Here is a 19,178-nt window from a genome sequence, read left to right as displayed (position 1 = left end):
AGCAGTGGTATTCTCTTGGTCAGGTCTCACACGAAAAAATACTTGAATTCCAAAACTTCTTTTTGTCTGAGACATCTTGTTTAAGGGGTTAAGAAGCCTGAAGATATAGTTTCTTCAGTGATTTGATTAGGGGCCAAAGTTTATGTGTATTTCTATTTACTGCTACGTTTCTGCACCCACAGGCAGCTCTTACTATGACTCCTTTGTGAAACAAAAGTATTATAATATGTGTTATTAGCAAAGTCAGGAGGCTCTTATACCATGGCAAACCACAATCAGTCCAGGGAAAACTTAATGCAGGATAGGAAGGGGAATAAGTGACTTATGGATTACTCGATTGTTGCTATTGGCCTTGTTTTTTGTCTCATCAGGGGACTTTATCTGGAATTGTGAGCAGTTGAAAAGATGGGGAAGACATCAGTTTCACATATGTGCATATATGCAGCAAGTCAGGCCATGATTTGTTCTGTATTTTCTATTATCTCATTTTCAGACTTCCTGTGCCTCATTCTGTAAATGTGACACTTGCCTAGTAGTGTGATTGGTCACGAAATTTAAAGTAAAGTAAAATGTTTCAGCAGATACATTCAGTACAACCACATCCATGCCTAAAATGAACCAATTGCAGTTCCTGCTGTTCCCAAAAGCACCCACTCCCTCGGGGCATCCAGGGTCTGAACATGTAGTACATATATGAACACAAAGGCACATGGGGTGTTGCAGAAAAGACTGAAAAACAATATAGCAGCATATTCATCTGGCTCCAATAAACAGGCAATGCTGTCGATGAACTATTTACAGATTAATTGTCTTTTGATGCATCCATTCCAAACAGCTGCTTGAAAACTGAAAGTGGAATTAAAATAACATTTTAAAAACACCCATACACAGAAATATAATAACATCAATTGCTCTGTAAGAAATGTAATGTTAGTAAACACTATCTATATATTAAGGTACTTATTCAACTTTATAATAATGTTTCAGGGTGTAGTTTGTGGTGCTTCTGTCTGTTTGGATACAGTTAAACCAGCTCCAGCAGATCATTATTTGGCTGTCCACAGTCTCAACTAAAACCATACATGTTGAGAAAGTTGATATTGGTTGCATGGCCATTGTATTTGATTTCATTGCACTGTACGGGTGTTTCTATTTTTCTTCTTTTTCCTGGCAAATTAGTGCATACAGCATGATTAGTGAATGATGGATTCTATATGTTTTTATCCATTTGGCTGACTTATCCTGAGTAATGTACATCTATTAAGCAGGTAAGAGTTTGCTGTCCTAATTAAGGATGTGTATGTCAGGTCAAGGTCCACTGGAGTACTCATGGATCAGAGCTGTGTGCTAGATTATAACAGGTGGTCACAGAAACCAAAGGATATAACTACTGTAAAGAAATACTTGACAAACCTCATTGAACACAGGATGCAAATCAGGCAACCGCCTCAAGGCGCCAGCCCTGCAATTCCTGTGTGACATTTGGTTTGTTGTGGTAATACAATTATTGTAACTGCTTATATATATATATATATATTTCCCATATTATATAATATTATATATACTAAAGTACCACATAAACTGACATGATAAAGGGCTGTAAGGTGGGTCCTCCTTTATTATCTGATCTTGAGGCCCTGTTTCAAAGTGCAGTCATATGCCGATTAGATTGCAGCTGATACTGTGCTTTCATGGTTACATTAATTTGTGTTTAATTAAATGACCACACAGTTAATTGGGGGCTAGGTGATATTTATAGGAGTAATTTGGCCTACACTATATGTAGAGGGAGAGGAACAGGAAGGATAATAGAATCTGAATCATCTTTATTGTCCAAGTTTGTTTGACTCTAACAACAAAACAGGAAATCAGAAATATACAGAAATAATGATTATAGAAAGTGAAACCATTTTTTTCAAACGGGATTCATATACAGTAGTATCTCAGCTGTTTGGGATCTTGTTGGCCATGCAGTTCTATAGTTTGTCTCTCGACTTACTCTTGTTTTAACCATACCCTCTCGGAATATTGTTCAAATGTCAGTTCATGTTGATGTGATATTTTTCATTTTTATTATGAAAACATTATAGGCTTATTCATGTATGACCACCCCCTGCGGTAGGGGGGCGATATGTCCAAATTCGCCAGATCGCTCAGCTTTCTTTCGCCTGGCTTTGATCAAACTACGGAATTGGATATCCTTGGCTGGAGCCGGAGTCACTTACGAGAATTGAGAGAGGGTTTTTTTTTATGCCCTTTTCCATTCAGCTGATGTTGTGTTTGCTGAGAGCTGCTCTCGGTTGCGGTGCAAACTAGCTCGAAGACAACGCTGATCGTTTGGAGTTAACACACTGCCGCCTGGCCTGTTGTTTTTTTTTTTTCACCGAGCAGCATTTGTGTATCCGACTGCGCTTCCGCCATGTTGAACTGATTCAAGTTGTGACTGAGTGCTGGGACCGAGGTGACAAGCCCCAGACATCGGACTAGATAAGAGTAAGCAGGGGGCTGTTACCGCGCCGGTGACGCAGGAAAAACACCCAGAAGCAGAGGAAGAAAAAAACCGTAGAAAATAGATCTTTCTAGTAACAGGTTTGGGTCCTGCGAAACTGTCACCGATATAGGCCACGTTTATGTAATATACGACGACTCCATCGTTGAAGGCTGGACGTAGCCCGAGAATAGAGGAGGGAAGTCATATCAAATTCCTGGTGAGTTGTTAGCCGACTAGCTCTCTAGCGGGGATTGTTAGCTCTTGCTAGTATTAGCGTCAGCTGCTGGTGAATGCAAGGTAACCGTACTGCATTGGTGTTACTTGTGTTATCCAGTTGCTGCTAATTCTTTATCTTTTTAGCTACCGCTCGTTGAACCTGTGACAATGTCAACGCGATTAAACCGCAATTCATGGCGTTAACATTACGTGTAGTCTGATTTAGCTCACTGAAGCCAAGCTAGCGCGTAGCTACCCCGCAAATGGTCTTCGGGCACTGTCTACACATTGAGAAAAGGGACAATTCCTTTTAAACGTTTCTTGTTTACTAGCTATTGAAATGTACTTATCTTCAACCTGCGGTTTGTTTTAAATTGAATTACTAATGGCATTATCAAATTACACTACTGTTAACATTTTATATCAGCGAGGCTTTCATGTTGTTATTTTCATTTTGTTTCAGTGAAGTTATAATTTGGCGTTAGATGATACAGGTTAGAACTGCTGTACTGCTGGATTTCAGGAAATAGGCGAGTCCCCTGTCACTTGCATATTTTACGTTGTCCGAGATAGCTAACGTTAGCTGAGTTAACTTATTTTGAACGCTGAAAATTGTCAAAGAGTTACATTCAGTCATGGAATATATGTTAAATAGACGGAGAAACGGTTAATTGTCGAGTCATATCAGCCAGCCGCCTGTCAGGATAGAAACGTAAGCTAAATGCACCCTCGGATGTTTTCTCGCAAGTAAGCTAACGGCTAACAGTAACGGATATATTACTGGTTAGCATGTTAGCACGGCCCAGGCTCATTGTAAATGGCGACTTGGGACAGTAGTTGGTCAGCAATATCGATGTGAGATTGTAAGTGATTTTACGCGTTAACCAAACTCTCTGTGTACTTAAGCATGTCAGTTATATTGCAAAGGTTTCCTGGGCACGTATAAAGTCAGGCCCGACCGAATAATGAGGCCTACACTGGGTTTTGGACGACGAGGCCTTCGCTGCTCTTCTGTCTGGGTGGATCGTTAGTTGCCGCAGCTAGCTAACAGCAGGCGTTAACTAACTAAAAACCACCAGCTGTTAACGCTAGTTTGCAATGAATTGTTACGTAATGTCACCATCTAAATCATGTGCACACGGATAGTCTAAATTTTTATTACATTTACAGGTAACTCAACACAAGATGGTACATGACCGATTTCTCCGTTCACAAGATCTTTTTTTAATAACACTAACGCTGCATGGCAGGTTCAGTCCAAAAGGCCGCAGTATGCCTTTTTAATAGTGCTTTTCTTTTTACTGTGTATCACTTTTTGACACTTTCATTTTGACGAAGCGTAACGCTGTTTTTGTGCGTCATTACCGTAACCCACCCTCTTCCCCCATTAGTAGATAGTTAGCTACCGAGTGGTTTCACTGGTAGCCTCAGATAAATGATGTGACATTTCGTTCTCGGCAAACCAGAAAGCACTGGCATAATTTTGTTTAGGATATCTGTCAAGTTGAAGCAGATGTCACTGGTAACCGGCAAAATAGGAAATAATGCAGTTTCACTACCTTTTAAACCAATGAGGCAGTACTTTAGATCAACCAAACATAATTTTTAACAGTTTGTGCCTATAAATAGATTTTATGGTCACCAAAAGTGAAATCATCCAAGTCAGTAACACCCCTCTTACCCTGTTGTGAGACGCATACATACTGCCTTAGCAACCAGTTCTCATCAGTTCACGGTGATGTTTGTATTCTTAAATCAATTGTCTGATTTGTGACTGATTTGTTTACACTTCTTCAATTTAGTGTTTCTGTTCCAGTCATTTGCTCTGGTAAACTATCAATGTATGTGGGCAGAAAACTCAGTGGAGACAGGCATGTAGATCAAAATGACTCATGGACTAATGTCCTCTGGAGCTTAGTTCTACAAAGGGCCAGACTTTATCTTGCTATTTCCAACTTTATGGAAGATTTCAGCTTCTTCCACCGTATAAGTGATGTCTTTGCATAATTTTGTGTTTCTGTTTTGTTTTCCAATGTTGATGACCACAGGTCTGACCTTTTGACCAACAGACATCACCCTTTGTTTACAGACCTACTTCCTGGCTCAACTTTGACCTGCCCTACTTAGCATAGTTGCAGAGTCACACACATTTTCCCTCTGCATTGAAGGATTATTATGGACATTATTGGTTTTACCTCCAAATAAACTGGTTTAGACAATTTGTCCAAACTGCCGGCGTGGTTGAAATTGTCTGACCTCTCAGGGTGCTTACTCCATTGGTTTTCACCATGTTCTCAGATCTCAGCCATTACTTTGGTGAGTGTAATGTTATTGATCAATTTAAAAGGCCTAATGATCAAAACAACAAACATCAGATGCAGGTTGCAATTAACTGTAATTTTTTTAATCAAGCAATGGCTTCAACAGATCTGAGTTCAGAGTGGTCCAGGGTGTCTTGTTATAAGGGTAGTAATAATTATCACATTTATATTTGCACATAGTTTATAACTAGGGATGTATCAAATGATCAGACACTTATCAGAATTGGGTAACGTGCACTAATTACTACTTCATATGTATTTTTTTTTTTAAAAGAGGAAAACCACATTTTTGTCTTTCAATCCATCATGGCTGCCCTGTTGCAAAAACACACCCCTGAAGCTGTGTGTTGATGTCTGGCCTCTAAAAAAAACTTGAAATATACTATTGAATGTGAATCCAAGCAGTGTGTTCTCACTGCTGGTTCATAGCTCCAGTTGGGAGCTTTTGTTAGCTTGAAACAGAATTTCAACGTTCAAATGAAAATTGTCTCGTTGGCTTGTTGGGTATATCAGAATTTGATGTGTGTGTCTAAGGTTGCTCGTGTTTGGCTGACTGTCCATATAGTGGTTTTTTTCAGTTGTTAATAATGAGGTGAGAACATGCGTTAGTGTGCAGCTGCATAGAGGAAAAAGGCCTGCACCTAGCATACTTTTTTGGAGCGCTCAAACTTTTTGGTGCAGCCACACTGAGTGCTTCCAGTTGAAAATCTCTGAAAGGCGCTGCTGTTGTCACGCTCCTTTTCAGGAAACCAGTTAGATGGGGAGTCCTCCGGTTGGTGCTCATGGTGAAAAAACAATGTCAAACAGATGGATCGTAGCCTAACAGTAACAAATATATAATAAAAAACAAAAGGGAATGCTAGTTTATCATACAACTGCGGTTTGAGTGGTAAAAAACGCTGGGGGCTCCCCAGTGCCCTGCTAGCGCTTTACTGAAGGGAAAAACACTATATAGGAAGGTTCGATGGACTGGTTGACAACTGCAGTGTTGTCTCACAGTTAGCATATTACTTTGTCTGAAAATTTTTAAAGAATCACTGTTAGTAATGTCATTTGAGCTCTGAAGCTTCTCTATGGTAATTTAGAGAAGTATGCAGGTGCAGGAGACATATCTCAAACTGTAAAGGTAAGATAATTCAGGCGGTGACTTTGCCAGGTGTAATTCAGATGTAATGATCCAGAAACTCATCTTTGATTGGTACTTGATATTCTGAAACTAATGACATCGGAATTAGTGATCCGTATCAGAAAGAAAGGCTAGAGCAAACCTGTTCATAACACACCTACTTGGTCACTGAGCACAGAACTTTTCATCAGGTAACACCAGCGTGCACGGTGAACTACCGCGCTCCGTTCAGTTTATTTTAATGGTCATTTTCTGCAGTACAAGATTATACCGATCCGTTAACCTGTTTTGCTTGTGTATTGCAGTAACTTAACCAGCCTGCTAATAATTCTGACCTTTACCCCTCTTCCCTGCTCCAGGTTATGCAATGGTCTCAGCGGCACATCCAGATCTCCAGGTGCTTGTGTCCCTCTCTCGTGTGTTCGGGCTCTATTCCCTCTGCTCTACAGCTGAGGTGGCTGTGATTTCCCTCCTGGCCAGCGCTCCCTAAGAGGCCAAGATTGCCAAGATCTGCCCTGTGGCGAGCATGACGGCCACCACGCGTGGCTCTCCGGTGGGGGGCAATGACAGTCAGGGCCAGGGCCAGGGCCAGGCACCTGATGCTCAGAGCCAACCCCCACTGCCACAGAACCAGGTCAGCATCATCTTTCCATCCCGAGCTTGAAAATTAGACCTCCTCATACATCTTCCTCTTTAATACACCCATCATGTTTTCTCCTTAATACTGAATGTTTTTGATATTTTCTTCCCATCGGCTGCCGCTTTCATCCAATTCACTCATCTTGTATTTGTTTTAGATGCCTGTGCAAAAACTCTTCCTCCCCTAAAGTAGACACCTGTAATTTAATTAACCTGTAAAAGGAGAAAGAAGTATGTGTGTTTTGATATCTCTCTTTTTATTGGTCCAGACACTGCAGCATAGTTTTTTTAACAGATATTGCTCGTACCTAACCACACACAGATGCCCAAGGGGATGAAAAGGGAGGGAGGAGGGAGCGGAAAAGAGGGAGAAAGAGAGTGAGGCATCAATGAACAGAGCCTCCTGAGTGATGGATAAAGGATGTGTGTGTGTGTCTTTGTGCGTGTGCATGTGCAGGCCTGTGTTGGTTAGAGATGAGCCGTGGTGAGACGTGAGAGGCAAGCTGCCTATGTAGGTCAGCCAAGCAGAAGGAGCCTTCACCACACACCCCCACATTTCATATTTCTCAGTTGTGCATCTCTCTGTTTTATGTGTATCGCGCTCTCTCATCCACAGCTGCTCACACCACTACTGATATACATACAAACTCATCAGCTGAGGAATGAAATTAAAAGGAATGGTCGCATTGGTGTCCCAAATGCACTTTCATAAATGCCCATTGTTTCCCCTGCTCCTCTGACTTTGTTCCTTCAAAAATTGCTATTTTACAGCACTGTTGCAGAGATACACCCACATAGTAACACATTTATACTTGTAACACAACCGTGTTGGCTTGCAATTTCTGCTTCCTTTAGGAAGATACGGATGAAAGGAGTTGCACTGTATGCCAAATACTCTGAGTATGATGATGACTGGGAAATCTTGTGTTTCGAGGCCTTTCAAGGAGAGACACCTGTCCTGCAAACATATACACTGGGTGACCAGAACAAGAGAAACCCACTTTACCTACATAGAAGAGTTGGGTTTTAGCTTTCACCTGGTACATGTCACTATAGAAACAGGTGCATTTAATAGCAATTTAAGTTTCACTCTTGCTTAGCAGGTCAACACGAATCAGATTTCCATGATGATTGAAAAATGTATGACGGAGAGAAAATGCTCATTTGAGAGGTTGTTTGTCTTTAGTATAATGTGTGATGCGTTTTAGTGAAAGCAACAGTGAAATTCTGCAGCTGTTTTTCCTAAGATACTCAGTGTTGTGCACCTTTTAATGATATTGGTTTGTTCTTTTATCTGTACTCATATTGTAAGTGGACCTGTTGTGGATTAATTTATGCAGGAAAACTTGGCCATTAGTAAAATTAAAAGCATTCTTGCAGGGATGTAATGAGTTAGTCTGCAGCATTGAGAATTGGGCCCTTTCAGGCATTGTTTTTTTTTTTTTTTTTCTTTCTTTGGATGGATTGGTGTCAGCTACATAAATCATAAATAGAAACCTGTTTCTGGTCCTTTATTTGTTTGTTCCGGGTATGCTAGTGATGTAAGCAAAACACAGGAGCGACTGAGTAGCCGTCATTTGTTTAGGGGCAGCTGAGATTGCCACTAAAGGAGAACAGCTGGTCCACCTTGAAGGTCAGTTAACCTTAAGTGAGTTTGAGCATGGCTCCACGTCTGACAGGGCTTTGAAATAGTTGGAACCTTTTAATATGGTCTATCGAAGCAATACAGTTAAAATTGCATGAATAAAAATTTACAAAAGAGTGTGAACATTTTATTTAGAATTCAAAAAGCTCTATTTAATACAAGGTGTCCTCTATTCAAGCAACGGTTCCTTTAAGTCTGTGTCTGTGCTTATGTATGTGATATATACATCACAGCATCATGTGCTTTTAGACATTGTCTTATCTTTATTACGTTCTAAATGACATGCATAACATCACCTGCTTTTATTGAGTGCAGATAAAAGTATTGGTGAGCTTGCGTGTGGAGAATGGAGATGTGGGGTGTTTACAATGTTTTTATCCAAAACAACGTGCATCTGAGAGTTAATACAACACAAGCAAGGATTTAGATTTAACAACGATAATAACTACCATTAAGCTAAGTTCAAGTCCAATAGGATGTAGATGCCAACAAGTAGTGCACAGATGAAATGTTTATAGACCACCCCAGTCCATCAGGTGCGGAGGTGTTCACAAAAGAGCTGGGACTTCAGCATTTTCTTAAAGATAAAGCGGAGACTCCCTCTCGAATGGTGATTGGCAACTTATTCTACAAGTGGGGAACTACAGAGAAGAGTTCACCAAGCGACTTAAGGTACTGTTGTGGTGGCACTAACAGGCACCTTTCATTGGCAGAGTGTAGTGCGTGCAAGGGAGCGTAGACCTGAATGAGGAAGTGGATGTTGGTGGGAGAAGTTTTAGTTGCTGTTTTGTGAGCAAGCATCAAGGGATTTGATGCAGGCAAAGTGGAGGGATGACCGAGATAGGCTGCAGAAGTTTGAAAATGCATGCGTGGAGATCTGCCAGTAAGGAGTTGCAGTGGTTAATGCGAGATATTATGAAGCCTATACCAGAAGTTATGCTGCCTGCTCAGACAGGTGGGGTCTAATGTTCCTGGTGTACAGGCCAAATTGACAACACCAACCTTAAAGGTCAGTTGGTCATCAATCATGACAGAGTTTGTGGGCATGAGTCGGGTTGATTGAAGCTGGATAGTAATCTGTTGTGTAGAGCGACTGGCTAGGATAACGAGGAGCTCAGTCTTAGAGAGGTTAAGCTGAAGATGGCGTTCTTTCATCCATGTAGAGATATCAACAAGGCATGATGAGATCTGTGCTGAGACTGTGGTTTTCCAGTGGGAATGATAGGAAAAGCTGGGTATCGTCAGCATATAGATGGTATGAATACAATAGGAGCAGATGGTTGCATAGCGTGAGGTCATGTTTTTTCCATGCCTATGTCACTAAAAGGGGAGCCTTTGTGTTATTGGCTGCCGTCTTTGTTGAAAACTCCGACAGGTGATGTTGCCAGAACAAAAAAGGCCAAATTCACCTATGAGGGCACAGCAGCAGTGCACACATGCTAGAGTTATTATCTTCTCTAAAAGATGGCAGCAGTTTCAAGCATTCTTTGGTTTCATGATGAAATAATTACCGTGGCGAGATGAACGTGAAGTATATTTGCTAACGTTAGTGGAGTGGTGAACTCCAGACCAGCTGATGTACACACACTGCAGCATTAAACCACTTGGATCAACTCTGAGGTGAAGAAGTAACTATGTGCTCAGTCTATGCTGGAGACGTGATGTTAATAATACAGCTGAAGACTCCGCCTCCTCTTAATTTGTTATTCTCATACAGGCAATAGGCTGTAAGATGCTTCCAAATTAGTTCATTCATTAATGCAGTTAACTTTTTAATATAAGAAGGCTGTGTTTGTCTTATCTGCCAGTTTTGTTTCATAGTTGAGTGGAATAAGGACACCAGCGAGTGGTTTGGCACACAGCATACTGGAGCATGAGACTAAAAATAGTGCCCCTTTTTCTATTCATTCAAATCAGTTTTCAATTAGGAATCGATTCTGAATCAAATCGGCACCCAAGTATCATGATAGTGTCGAATTGGGATATAAGTACATCATCTCAAGTTTAAAAGAATTAAAACTGATTTTATTTTTCATCCATCTTGATATAAAAGTCCCTGGGCATTTTTTGTCTGACTCTAAAGGTGTGCAGCACGCATGTTCGCCAGCCCTTGCCACCTGTCGGGGGGAAAACCCTGGAGGTGGTGTTTATTGAAAAGAAAAGGGGACTGACCACTGACCCTTGAGGAACCCCTTTTGGATAAGTTGTGCGGTTTGGATACTTTTCCCTTTAAAGATACTCTAAAAGATGTCTCTGAGAGGTAGGACACAAACCAGCGGGGGGCAGATTCTGAGAGGATTTGGTGGTAAACTTTGTTGAATGCAGTTGACAAATCTAGCATAAATAGAGCTGAGGACTGACCAGGTCCAGCACAATACTGTGATTCCATTACCAACAGGAGTGCAGTCTCGGTCGAGTGACCTTGCTTAAAGCCGGAGTGATTCATCATCCAGTTGGCTCTCAGAGAGGAAGTCAGAGACTTGGTTAAAGACGGTGCACTCAAGTATTTTGATAAGAAGGGGATTGAGACCGGTCTGGGTTTTTAAGGAGTTGTGATTTGTGTGACTGCAGGGTTAAGGTGTGTGTGTGTTGGGGGGTGCAATATTGTCATATTGCAATATGACAATATTAGTTTGTGAATGATTAAAATGTCCCATTAGTATTGTGCCACAGAGTCCTCTTGTGTGCTGTGTTGTTGCCTTTTTTAAATGGCAACAACACAGCACACAAGATAGTTATAAGAAACGACACACTAGCATCTACACAACATTAACTGTTTGCTTTTCAGCTGTGAAATTAGTTTGGTTGTACTACTGTTAGTTTGGTTTCCACTGTAACATCAATTTTAAACATGGTCAAATGAGACCGTCAATGCTTTTTAATGCAGCTTCGCTCACCCGCTTTTATTTATTTATGGAATTGTTTTGATGTCATTTTATGTCAGTTTTTAGTGGATGTATGTAGGTCTGGGCAATTAATCGAAAAAATAATCTGAACCGACATTTAGAAACTCTAAACGACTTAATCTTGCTCATGTCAATTAATCGTGGTGTTCACTGTTGCCATGACAGTAGAAAGGCTGCATATCTTTAAGGAATTTGAAAACTTGTGTCCATTGATCATTTTAACCCAAACCATGATCTTTTCATAGTTCTAGAAACTAGACATTAACCACAGCGTCACACCTTAAAACATCATTATTTTCACTCCCTAAAGATATATATATATCGTATGAGGGCAGTGTAAAATACAAAACAAAAGAAACTGTGAAAATACATAATCATTAATCGTAATCGAGGTTAAAAGTTCAATTAATCGTGATTTTGCCATAATCGCCCAGCCCTAGATGTATGTTATGTTGTTTATGAGTCCCTAACCTAAGACAATTATGTGCTATCATTGTGTGATAGGCAATTAAGTTTTTGTTTTGTTAAGTAACTTCCAAAATAGTCTCAAAAGCCAACCTGAAAAAGAAGATGCAGGTGTTCCAATCCCACTGCTCTAGTGAGTGTGGACAGGGGAGTTCACGCTAATACAGTTGCAACATGTACTTTTGTTGTATTTTTCACCAAAAAACTTGAGTGGAGAGCAAATTTCCACTAGAACTGGATACAGAGCAATCCTTTAAGCTCAGGATGTGGTGCAGAGGCTCTGTTGTTGCAGTTGTGTGGAGCTCAGCAGTGGGTGATTTTCTACCAGTTAATTGAGAAATGGCCACAATATATTTTTGTTAACTTCACAAATTTTACTGTTACAACTGTTGGAGTGCACATGTAACGTAACATAAAATGTGCATTGTTAACTCATCTTTCGCTCTCTCTTACTCTGCTGCCTCAGTACACATTAGTGCAATACAAAGCTTGTTTGGCCATTGTTGGGGTTGTTGAGTCAATTTGTGTATTGATACTCAGGTGTGTGTTGTTACTGTTCAACACAAACAAACTTCATTCACCCATTCATTTGGTTTCTTGTTGTGTTGAATGAAGTATTTTCAGTTGTTGGTGGTTTTTCTGTGGGATTCCTGTTACCATAACACTGTGCCACCACTTTCTCCCATTGTTTCCTGTCTCTTAACTACCATCAAAATAAAAAACTGCCATGAAAATGTAATGAAAAACCAACAGATTGCTGCACCATTGGACGGGATAGTTTTTCTTGGTAACTACACTGCTGTTTAATGTCTGATTTATTTATTTGTTTTTTTCCCCAGACATCATCTCCAAACTCATCTAATGAGAACTCTCCAGTGAGCCCACCAGATGAACAGGGCCAGGGGGACGGGCCCCCTCAGCTGGAAGAGGAAGAGCCCGCTTTCCCCCACACTGACCTAGCCAAGCTAGATGACATGATCAACAGGTATTTACTCGCATGCTGGCACAGTGGCTGCAACCTAGGTCACCCTTAATTCAGCACACGACATACAGTTCAAACAAAATGCGAACCCACTCATGAAAATATTGCTGTTCAGTGCTCTTAGTTATTGAAAAGTCCACAGGGAACCCTTTTAGTGAGTGAATTTCACTTTGTAAAGTGAAAGTGAAAATTCCTTTCTTTTGACATTTAATGATTTCAGACTTGTTCAGTATCGTCAGACTGTCCTCTTTCTTTCTCTTTCTATATACACCAAGTGCATTGGTACATTTTTGGATAAGTGCAAATTATTAAATTGGGTGGATGCATCTTTTTATTTCCATTAACTTTGTATTCTACCTCCAAGTTTCACTTAAAGAACATATCATAAGAGTTGCAGCCATACAGTAAAGGTTTTGGAGAGCAAGGTAAACTGGGCTCTTCAGGGTTCAGGTAGCCATGATCCATTACTGTGTCTTTTACATGCATTTGTTGGTTTTTCTGTTGATTCATGTGGGTCTCTTCTTCCTAGGCCTCGTTGGGTCGTTCCAGTTTTGCCAAAAGGAGAGTTAGAAGTCCTCTTGGAAGCTGCTATAGATCTGAGTAAAAAAGGTAGGAATTAATCATCATGAAGCACAGATGACTCACAAATAAATAAAAGTATAGTACAGTGTGGGAACCAATAATTATTTTTATTGTAGTCTGTCAGCTCATTTTTCAATTATTCAATTATTACACTATAGAATATCAGAATATAGTGCAAAATAGTCCATCACGAGTTCCCAGAGCCCAAGGTGCTTTTGTTACTCCATGCAACAATTCACAATATGAAGAGATTTAATTTACAGTGATTCAAAAAAAAACTGAAAGATCAGTTCATGCAAAAGTAGAAAAGGTCAGCGCAAAAGTATGATATTGTTTAATATTTATGTAAAATTCATTCAACTTATACTAGTAAAGTATCTGTATGAAAACCAGTACAGACATGCTGTATTGTAAATTTAGGATGAGCAACACCAGAATCCCATGGTCATTGTAAGATATGAAGAACTTATGTAATGATAACCTTTTGGGAGATAATTATAATTTTCTGTTTGAATGTAAGCATAATGAATTATAGCGGAGGTACTTCCCAAAATATTATTTAAACCACCCGTCTGTTAAAATTAATTTGGTTATTACAATCAGATAAGCCCAAAGTAATTTGTAAATAAGGTGCCTGTTTGAAGAACGTCCTTCCTTTGTGTAAGTAACATTTGTTGTACTTTAGTCATCTGTGAGCTATCATTTTGTTATTCCTGTATGTTCCGTTTGTTCTCCATACCATGTAGTCATGGTCCTATGTCGCATAGATTAATGAAATGAACTGCATCACTGCTCTGCCTCATGTTTAGGCTGTGATACAGAAAGCTTGTAACACGTTGAATAAATTGACTCAGTTCAGTAATTGCTAATAGCTTGTCAATAGATGTTTTGTACGTCAGATATGAAATGTCATACTGAGATTGAAGTAAGACTCCAGATATTCATCTTTAGACTGTCAAGTGCTGAAAACAAAGCCCCCGTTTTAAAGCCGCACTAGAATAAACTCCTTGAAACCTTAATGAATCTAAAAGTTTCATTTCCTTGATATTTATTAAAAACAATTATTAATGCAATTGAACACTTTATCTCTAGACTCACCTGCATTTCATATGAATACGGTTTAATATGAGTGTTTGTTTTTCTTTGCAGGACTGGATGTGAAGTGTGAGGCATGTCAGAGGTTTTTCCGAGATGGTCTGACCATCTCCTTCACAAAGATCCTGACAGACGAGGCAGTCAGTGGCTGGAAGTTTGAGATTCATGTGAGTCTGAATTTAATACTGTGTTTTTGTTTAAAATGTTAAGTTTTATGACAGAAAACCCTGCTGGTATATGTAATGCATCTTCATACTACATTTTAAAGGTGAAGATTGCCCAGATGTGCAGTAAATTCAGTTTTGGGAATTTGACACCATTTCCATATCCCAGAGATTACCAAAACTACTCTTACTGGTTTAAATGGAAGGATCAAAAGTGTTAATGACAGAAATATGTTTATTGACAGGTGGCGTGATCCAGCACAGTCAGCTAAGCTTTATTTGTCCTTTAACATCTTTGACCTTATCTTATAAGAAGTATGCAGTGTTCAGACCTGGGTCTTGCCTGCAAATTGAGTTTTCTGTTTGGTTTTTCTAGAGCTGAGGAAAGAGGCAACAGCAGCAGTGATCAATACTCTTTTTGTTGAAAGTAGCTGAGGTTGGCTGTTGTGTTGTATTAGGGAGATTGATCTCTGGAACCTTTTCACAATAAACACATTGGACAGATGAGGATGCATAAGGGCGCAGTGTCTTTGCTTCTTCTGTCAGCCGTACTTGAACTAAAGTTGCCTCAAGTCATTTGAGTACATTACACAGGTTTGCATATTATAGTTCAGATAAGTATGTATTCTGATCCACAGCTGTTCTTTATTATTATTATTATTTATTATTATTATTCTCATTAGTCACTCAAAATGTCTAGGAAGCAAGACTCTTACAAACTACATGACCAAAGTATCTAAAAGCTGTCTTTAGTATGCTGTGATGAGTCAGTCCCATATTGATTACTCATATCTGGTTCCTTCAGATATGTGAGCCCGTCTCTGGAGTAGAGATGTGCTGCTATAGTGTTTCTACTGTATAGCCTGGTGAAACTTTCCAGTGGTGACAATATCACCAAACCTTTCAATCACCTTCATTACTATGATTGTCGTTGTTGCTCTCCTGTCTTTAATATTTACTTTGATAAAGTAAACCAATCCAACAGAGAGACAGCAGCCAACACAGCACCAGAGAATTAGCCTCCTTATCTGGTTAGCTTTAGCCACTCTGGATATGACTTGCTATGCTAATGTTAGCTAGTAATGTTCAGGGAGAGAGCGCTGCATCAGTATCTCACACATTACATTCTTCCTCACAACTCCTTGAACTTCTGAAGGTCCTATAGATGGATAGGCTACATAATATACTGACAGTGAAAGAACCAAAATGAAATTCATGAATTTTACTTGATGTAGAAGTCTGAGGACCAAACCATTGTAAATACAAGTGATCAACAATATGCAGGTTTCTCTAGTTCTTTAACAATTGTTGATATCCAAAACAGATCAGGATATACATAATATCTAAGAGAAACACAGAGTAATTTCTAGTTAAATGTCCAACTTAAAACAACCAGCCTGCTTTAGTTTTTGGTGTTCTTGATGTCAGTTTATTTGCATGGTCTGATAAGCAATACGCAGTTCATTGTTAAATTTTATTAAATCCAAGCCAACCATGGTGTGAAGTAGTAATATTGTACCACTAATAGAGGTGTTTCATGACAGTTTGATGATAATTGTGATAATACCACTTAGTGTGATATTTTTGGCCACAATTATTGTTGAGTGAAAATTTGATACTGGCACATCTGCAGCTCGGAGCCTTGTAGGAGCGGCAGTAGGCTGGCATTTTACTAATAAGATGATAAGCAGGCACACTTTTTATGTGTGTGTGTTTGGCGATCTTAAATGGTATGTATGTTTTTAATCTGCGTGTATATCTCTTGGATTTAACTGCCTAAGGATGCAAAATGAATTGTAAAGTGAAAAAAAGTTTTATCGTGATTATACTAGTGAAGGCACAAAAACATAAGTCTTACGAGTAATATGTGAGACTTGACAGGAGTCTATTTTAGGAGTTAAGTCTGTGGCAGCTGCTCTATCATGGTGTGCTTGACTGCAGGGTAATTGGGCAGAAGCCATGAATAATCTAGTGTTTCTTCTCATACCAGGTACAGGGTGTTATTGAAATTACATCACTAATTCAGTGCTTTTAGAAAACAAGAATATCCAAAATGATATTTTACACCTTGACCCAAATTGGAAAGTCAGACTCAACTTTTTCAATTCTGATTTGGGTAATTCCCAAATATGTACAGGTTTCAGGTCATAACAGGTATATAGTGTATTTAACAGTCTAAAATACAGAAGGCAAATGGTGGTTAATCCAGTCACGTGATCTCACTCATTCCTGAGGAAGGACATTTTCCAGTTTGCCTTGAAATTTGTCAATTTTGAATTGAAATTCTCTGCTTCATCCTCTGTCAATTCTTTCTGTGTCTCTTGTAGTTAAACATGTAATTTGTTTCTCTTTTCCACAGAGGTGTATCATCAATAACACACACCGGTTGGTGGAGCTGTGTGTGGCCAAGCTCTCTCAGGACTGGTTCCCCCTACTGGAGCTGCTGGCCATGGCCACCAACCCCCACTGCAAGTTCCACATCTACAATGGCACACGGCCCTCTGAGACCGTCCCCGCTGGAGCACAGCTGGCTGACGATGAGCTCTCCGCCCGACCACCAGACCCACGCTCACCTAAGGTGAAAAACCACTGCATCTTTCATCTAATAAAAATTGTGCCCTTTAAATTACCTCAAGTTTTGAGGCTGATCATAGATTGTCTTTCATTCTTACTCTTTCAACATTTTCTTAAAACTGACCCTACTGCTTTTTCCCTACATTCTGTGATCATATAAATCCAAAATACACCCTTAATAGTCTGGACTGTTCATGATATTCCTCAACAAATTGCTTTTAAATATAATATACATCGTGTAAAAGCATTTAGTACATTACAAATCATGTTGTGAGTGACGGCTGTGCAGAAAACAGGCCATTTTTTCTTCCTCAGAGGACAGTTCTTTTTTTTTCCACCTAGACAAAATCTCTTACCCTGAAGGGCCCCTGTGAAACAAAGAATCTGCCTCTGGAGCAGGCAGATAATGAAAAATGGGGAACTCAAAGTCAATAAGACACTTAGTGCTTGTGTCAGAAAGCAGATTGTGTAAAAGAGAAGGTGGATACACCAGGGCATAGGAATTGTACAGTGAAAGAGTGATGAATACAGCGTGGGCATGGGTCAGTGTTGAGCGGCAGTGCAGCGCTGCTTGCCTGTCTGACTCTGTTGGCAGGAGGCCCAGGTCTACTTAGGGCTCCACTGTACAACTGTGTCAGACTTTTATTTTGCTACTGTTTAGTTTTTAGGGTTGAAATGAGTCATCCTTAAATATTAACAAGAATGCAAACCTTTTACTAGGTTTAAGATTATTTATTAGCCAAAAAGTGGTTGTTTGAAGTCTCCCCACCGTCTAACACAGTCTCTTTTAACTCCCAGTTAGCAAATTAGAGATTACTGAGTCTTCAATGTACTGTTCACTTCATTTCCTAACCCTTCATTTCCTACTTACAGGGCTGGCTGGTGGACTTAATAAACAAATTTGGCACGTTAAACGGGTTTCAAATGTTGCACGATCGCTTCATGAGTGGCCAAGCACTGAACGTCCAGATCATCGCTGCACTTATCAAGTAAGCCTGTTGTTTAAGAAGTTGCATAATATTTGACACCATGTTAATGGACTTTCACCAACATTTAATGGGCTAACAATGTGTTTACTAGTTGTTGTGAGCTGATTTTATGTTCTCTTCATTACAGGCCTTTTGGCCAGTGTTACGAGTTCCTCACATTGCACACGGTAAAGAAGTACTTCCTTCCAATCATCGAAATGGTTCCCCAGTTTCTAGAGAATCTCACAGATGAGGAGCTTAAGAAAGAGGCCAAGAATGAAGCCAAAAACGACGCACTGTCCATGATAATCAAATCTCTGAAGAATCTGGCTTCTCGTGTACCAGGACAGGAGGAGACCGTGAAGAATTTAGAGATTTTTAGGTTAAAAATGATTCTTAGGTGAGTATGAAAAGAGCATGTCCTACTTAAAGTCCTCTCATGAAACTGGTAAAGATCCCCCCCAGACATTTTTCAAGATACAGTGGAAACTGCTTTTTAGTGATCACAGTTACAGCGATGAACCGCTTATGTGGATCAGAAAGCTTAGGACCGACTCATTCCTATACAAATGCTGTTCAAAGAATTTGCTCATAGTTATCAAGTAGTCTGCTTACAGTGTTCATTTTGGGTCTCTTCATACATGACAGCATAGAGGGGAAAAATGTAAAACTATGTTAATTCTGTTTTTTACTTTGTTTTTCTTACTTTATCCCCATGATACATCTATGATATGTACTTAGTTCCTGCGGTACCATTATAGCTTCATGGTAACCCAGCTGTTTCCAGCTGGTTACCTAAAGCAGGTTCTATGTGCACATCTCAATGAAAAACATAATCTCCTTGAAGTTTATGATTAAAACGAACCAGCAAGATTCAGCAGCAAAACAATAAGTGTTCGAATTCATTAAATAGCAAAAAATGGTTCAATTTCTTTATATTAATGTAATAAATATATAAATGTTAATTAGATGGGTAATCTGCATGAAAATTGGTTATAATAATC

General features: G+C 39.6%; 1 protein-coding gene across 5 annotated transcripts in view; it reads left to right on the top strand.

The window, feature by feature from the left end:
• Positions 1–2,305: 2,305 nt before the first annotated feature.
• The window catches only part of usp9 (ubiquitin specific peptidase 9), a 41,329-nt gene continuing 24,456 nt past the window's right edge, over positions 2,306–19,178 (top strand). For 3 of the 5 annotated variants that reach the window (XM_062431191.1, XM_062431190.1, XM_062431188.1), the window contains exons 1-8: positions 2,306–2,708; positions 6,514–6,788; positions 12,649–12,794; positions 13,321–13,400; positions 14,523–14,635; positions 16,992–17,210; positions 18,080–18,195; positions 18,323–18,574. In XM_062431191.1, the coding sequence (XP_062287175.1) occupies positions 6,681–6,788; positions 12,649–12,794; positions 13,321–13,400; positions 14,523–14,635; positions 16,992–17,210; positions 18,080–18,195; positions 18,323–18,574 (1,034 nt within the window). In that variant the 5' untranslated portion in view covers positions 2,306–2,708; positions 6,514–6,680. The remainder of the gene's footprint in view (positions 2,709–6,513; positions 6,789–12,648; positions 12,795–13,320; positions 13,401–14,522; positions 14,636–16,991; positions 17,211–18,079; positions 18,196–18,322; positions 18,575–19,178) is intronic. The other 2 variants (XM_062431189.1, XM_062431187.1) reach the window with 1 other exon arrangement.

The sequence above is a fragment of the Scomber scombrus genome, chromosome 13 (genome assembly GCF_963691925.1).
Source record: "Scomber scombrus chromosome 13, fScoSco1.1, whole genome shotgun sequence".
In the NCBI taxonomy this organism is placed as follows: Eukaryota; Metazoa; Chordata; class Actinopteri; order Scombriformes; family Scombridae; genus Scomber; species Scomber scombrus.
The sequence above is the reverse complement of the archived record's forward strand: the minus strand, read 5'-3'. Positions and strand labels throughout refer to the sequence as shown.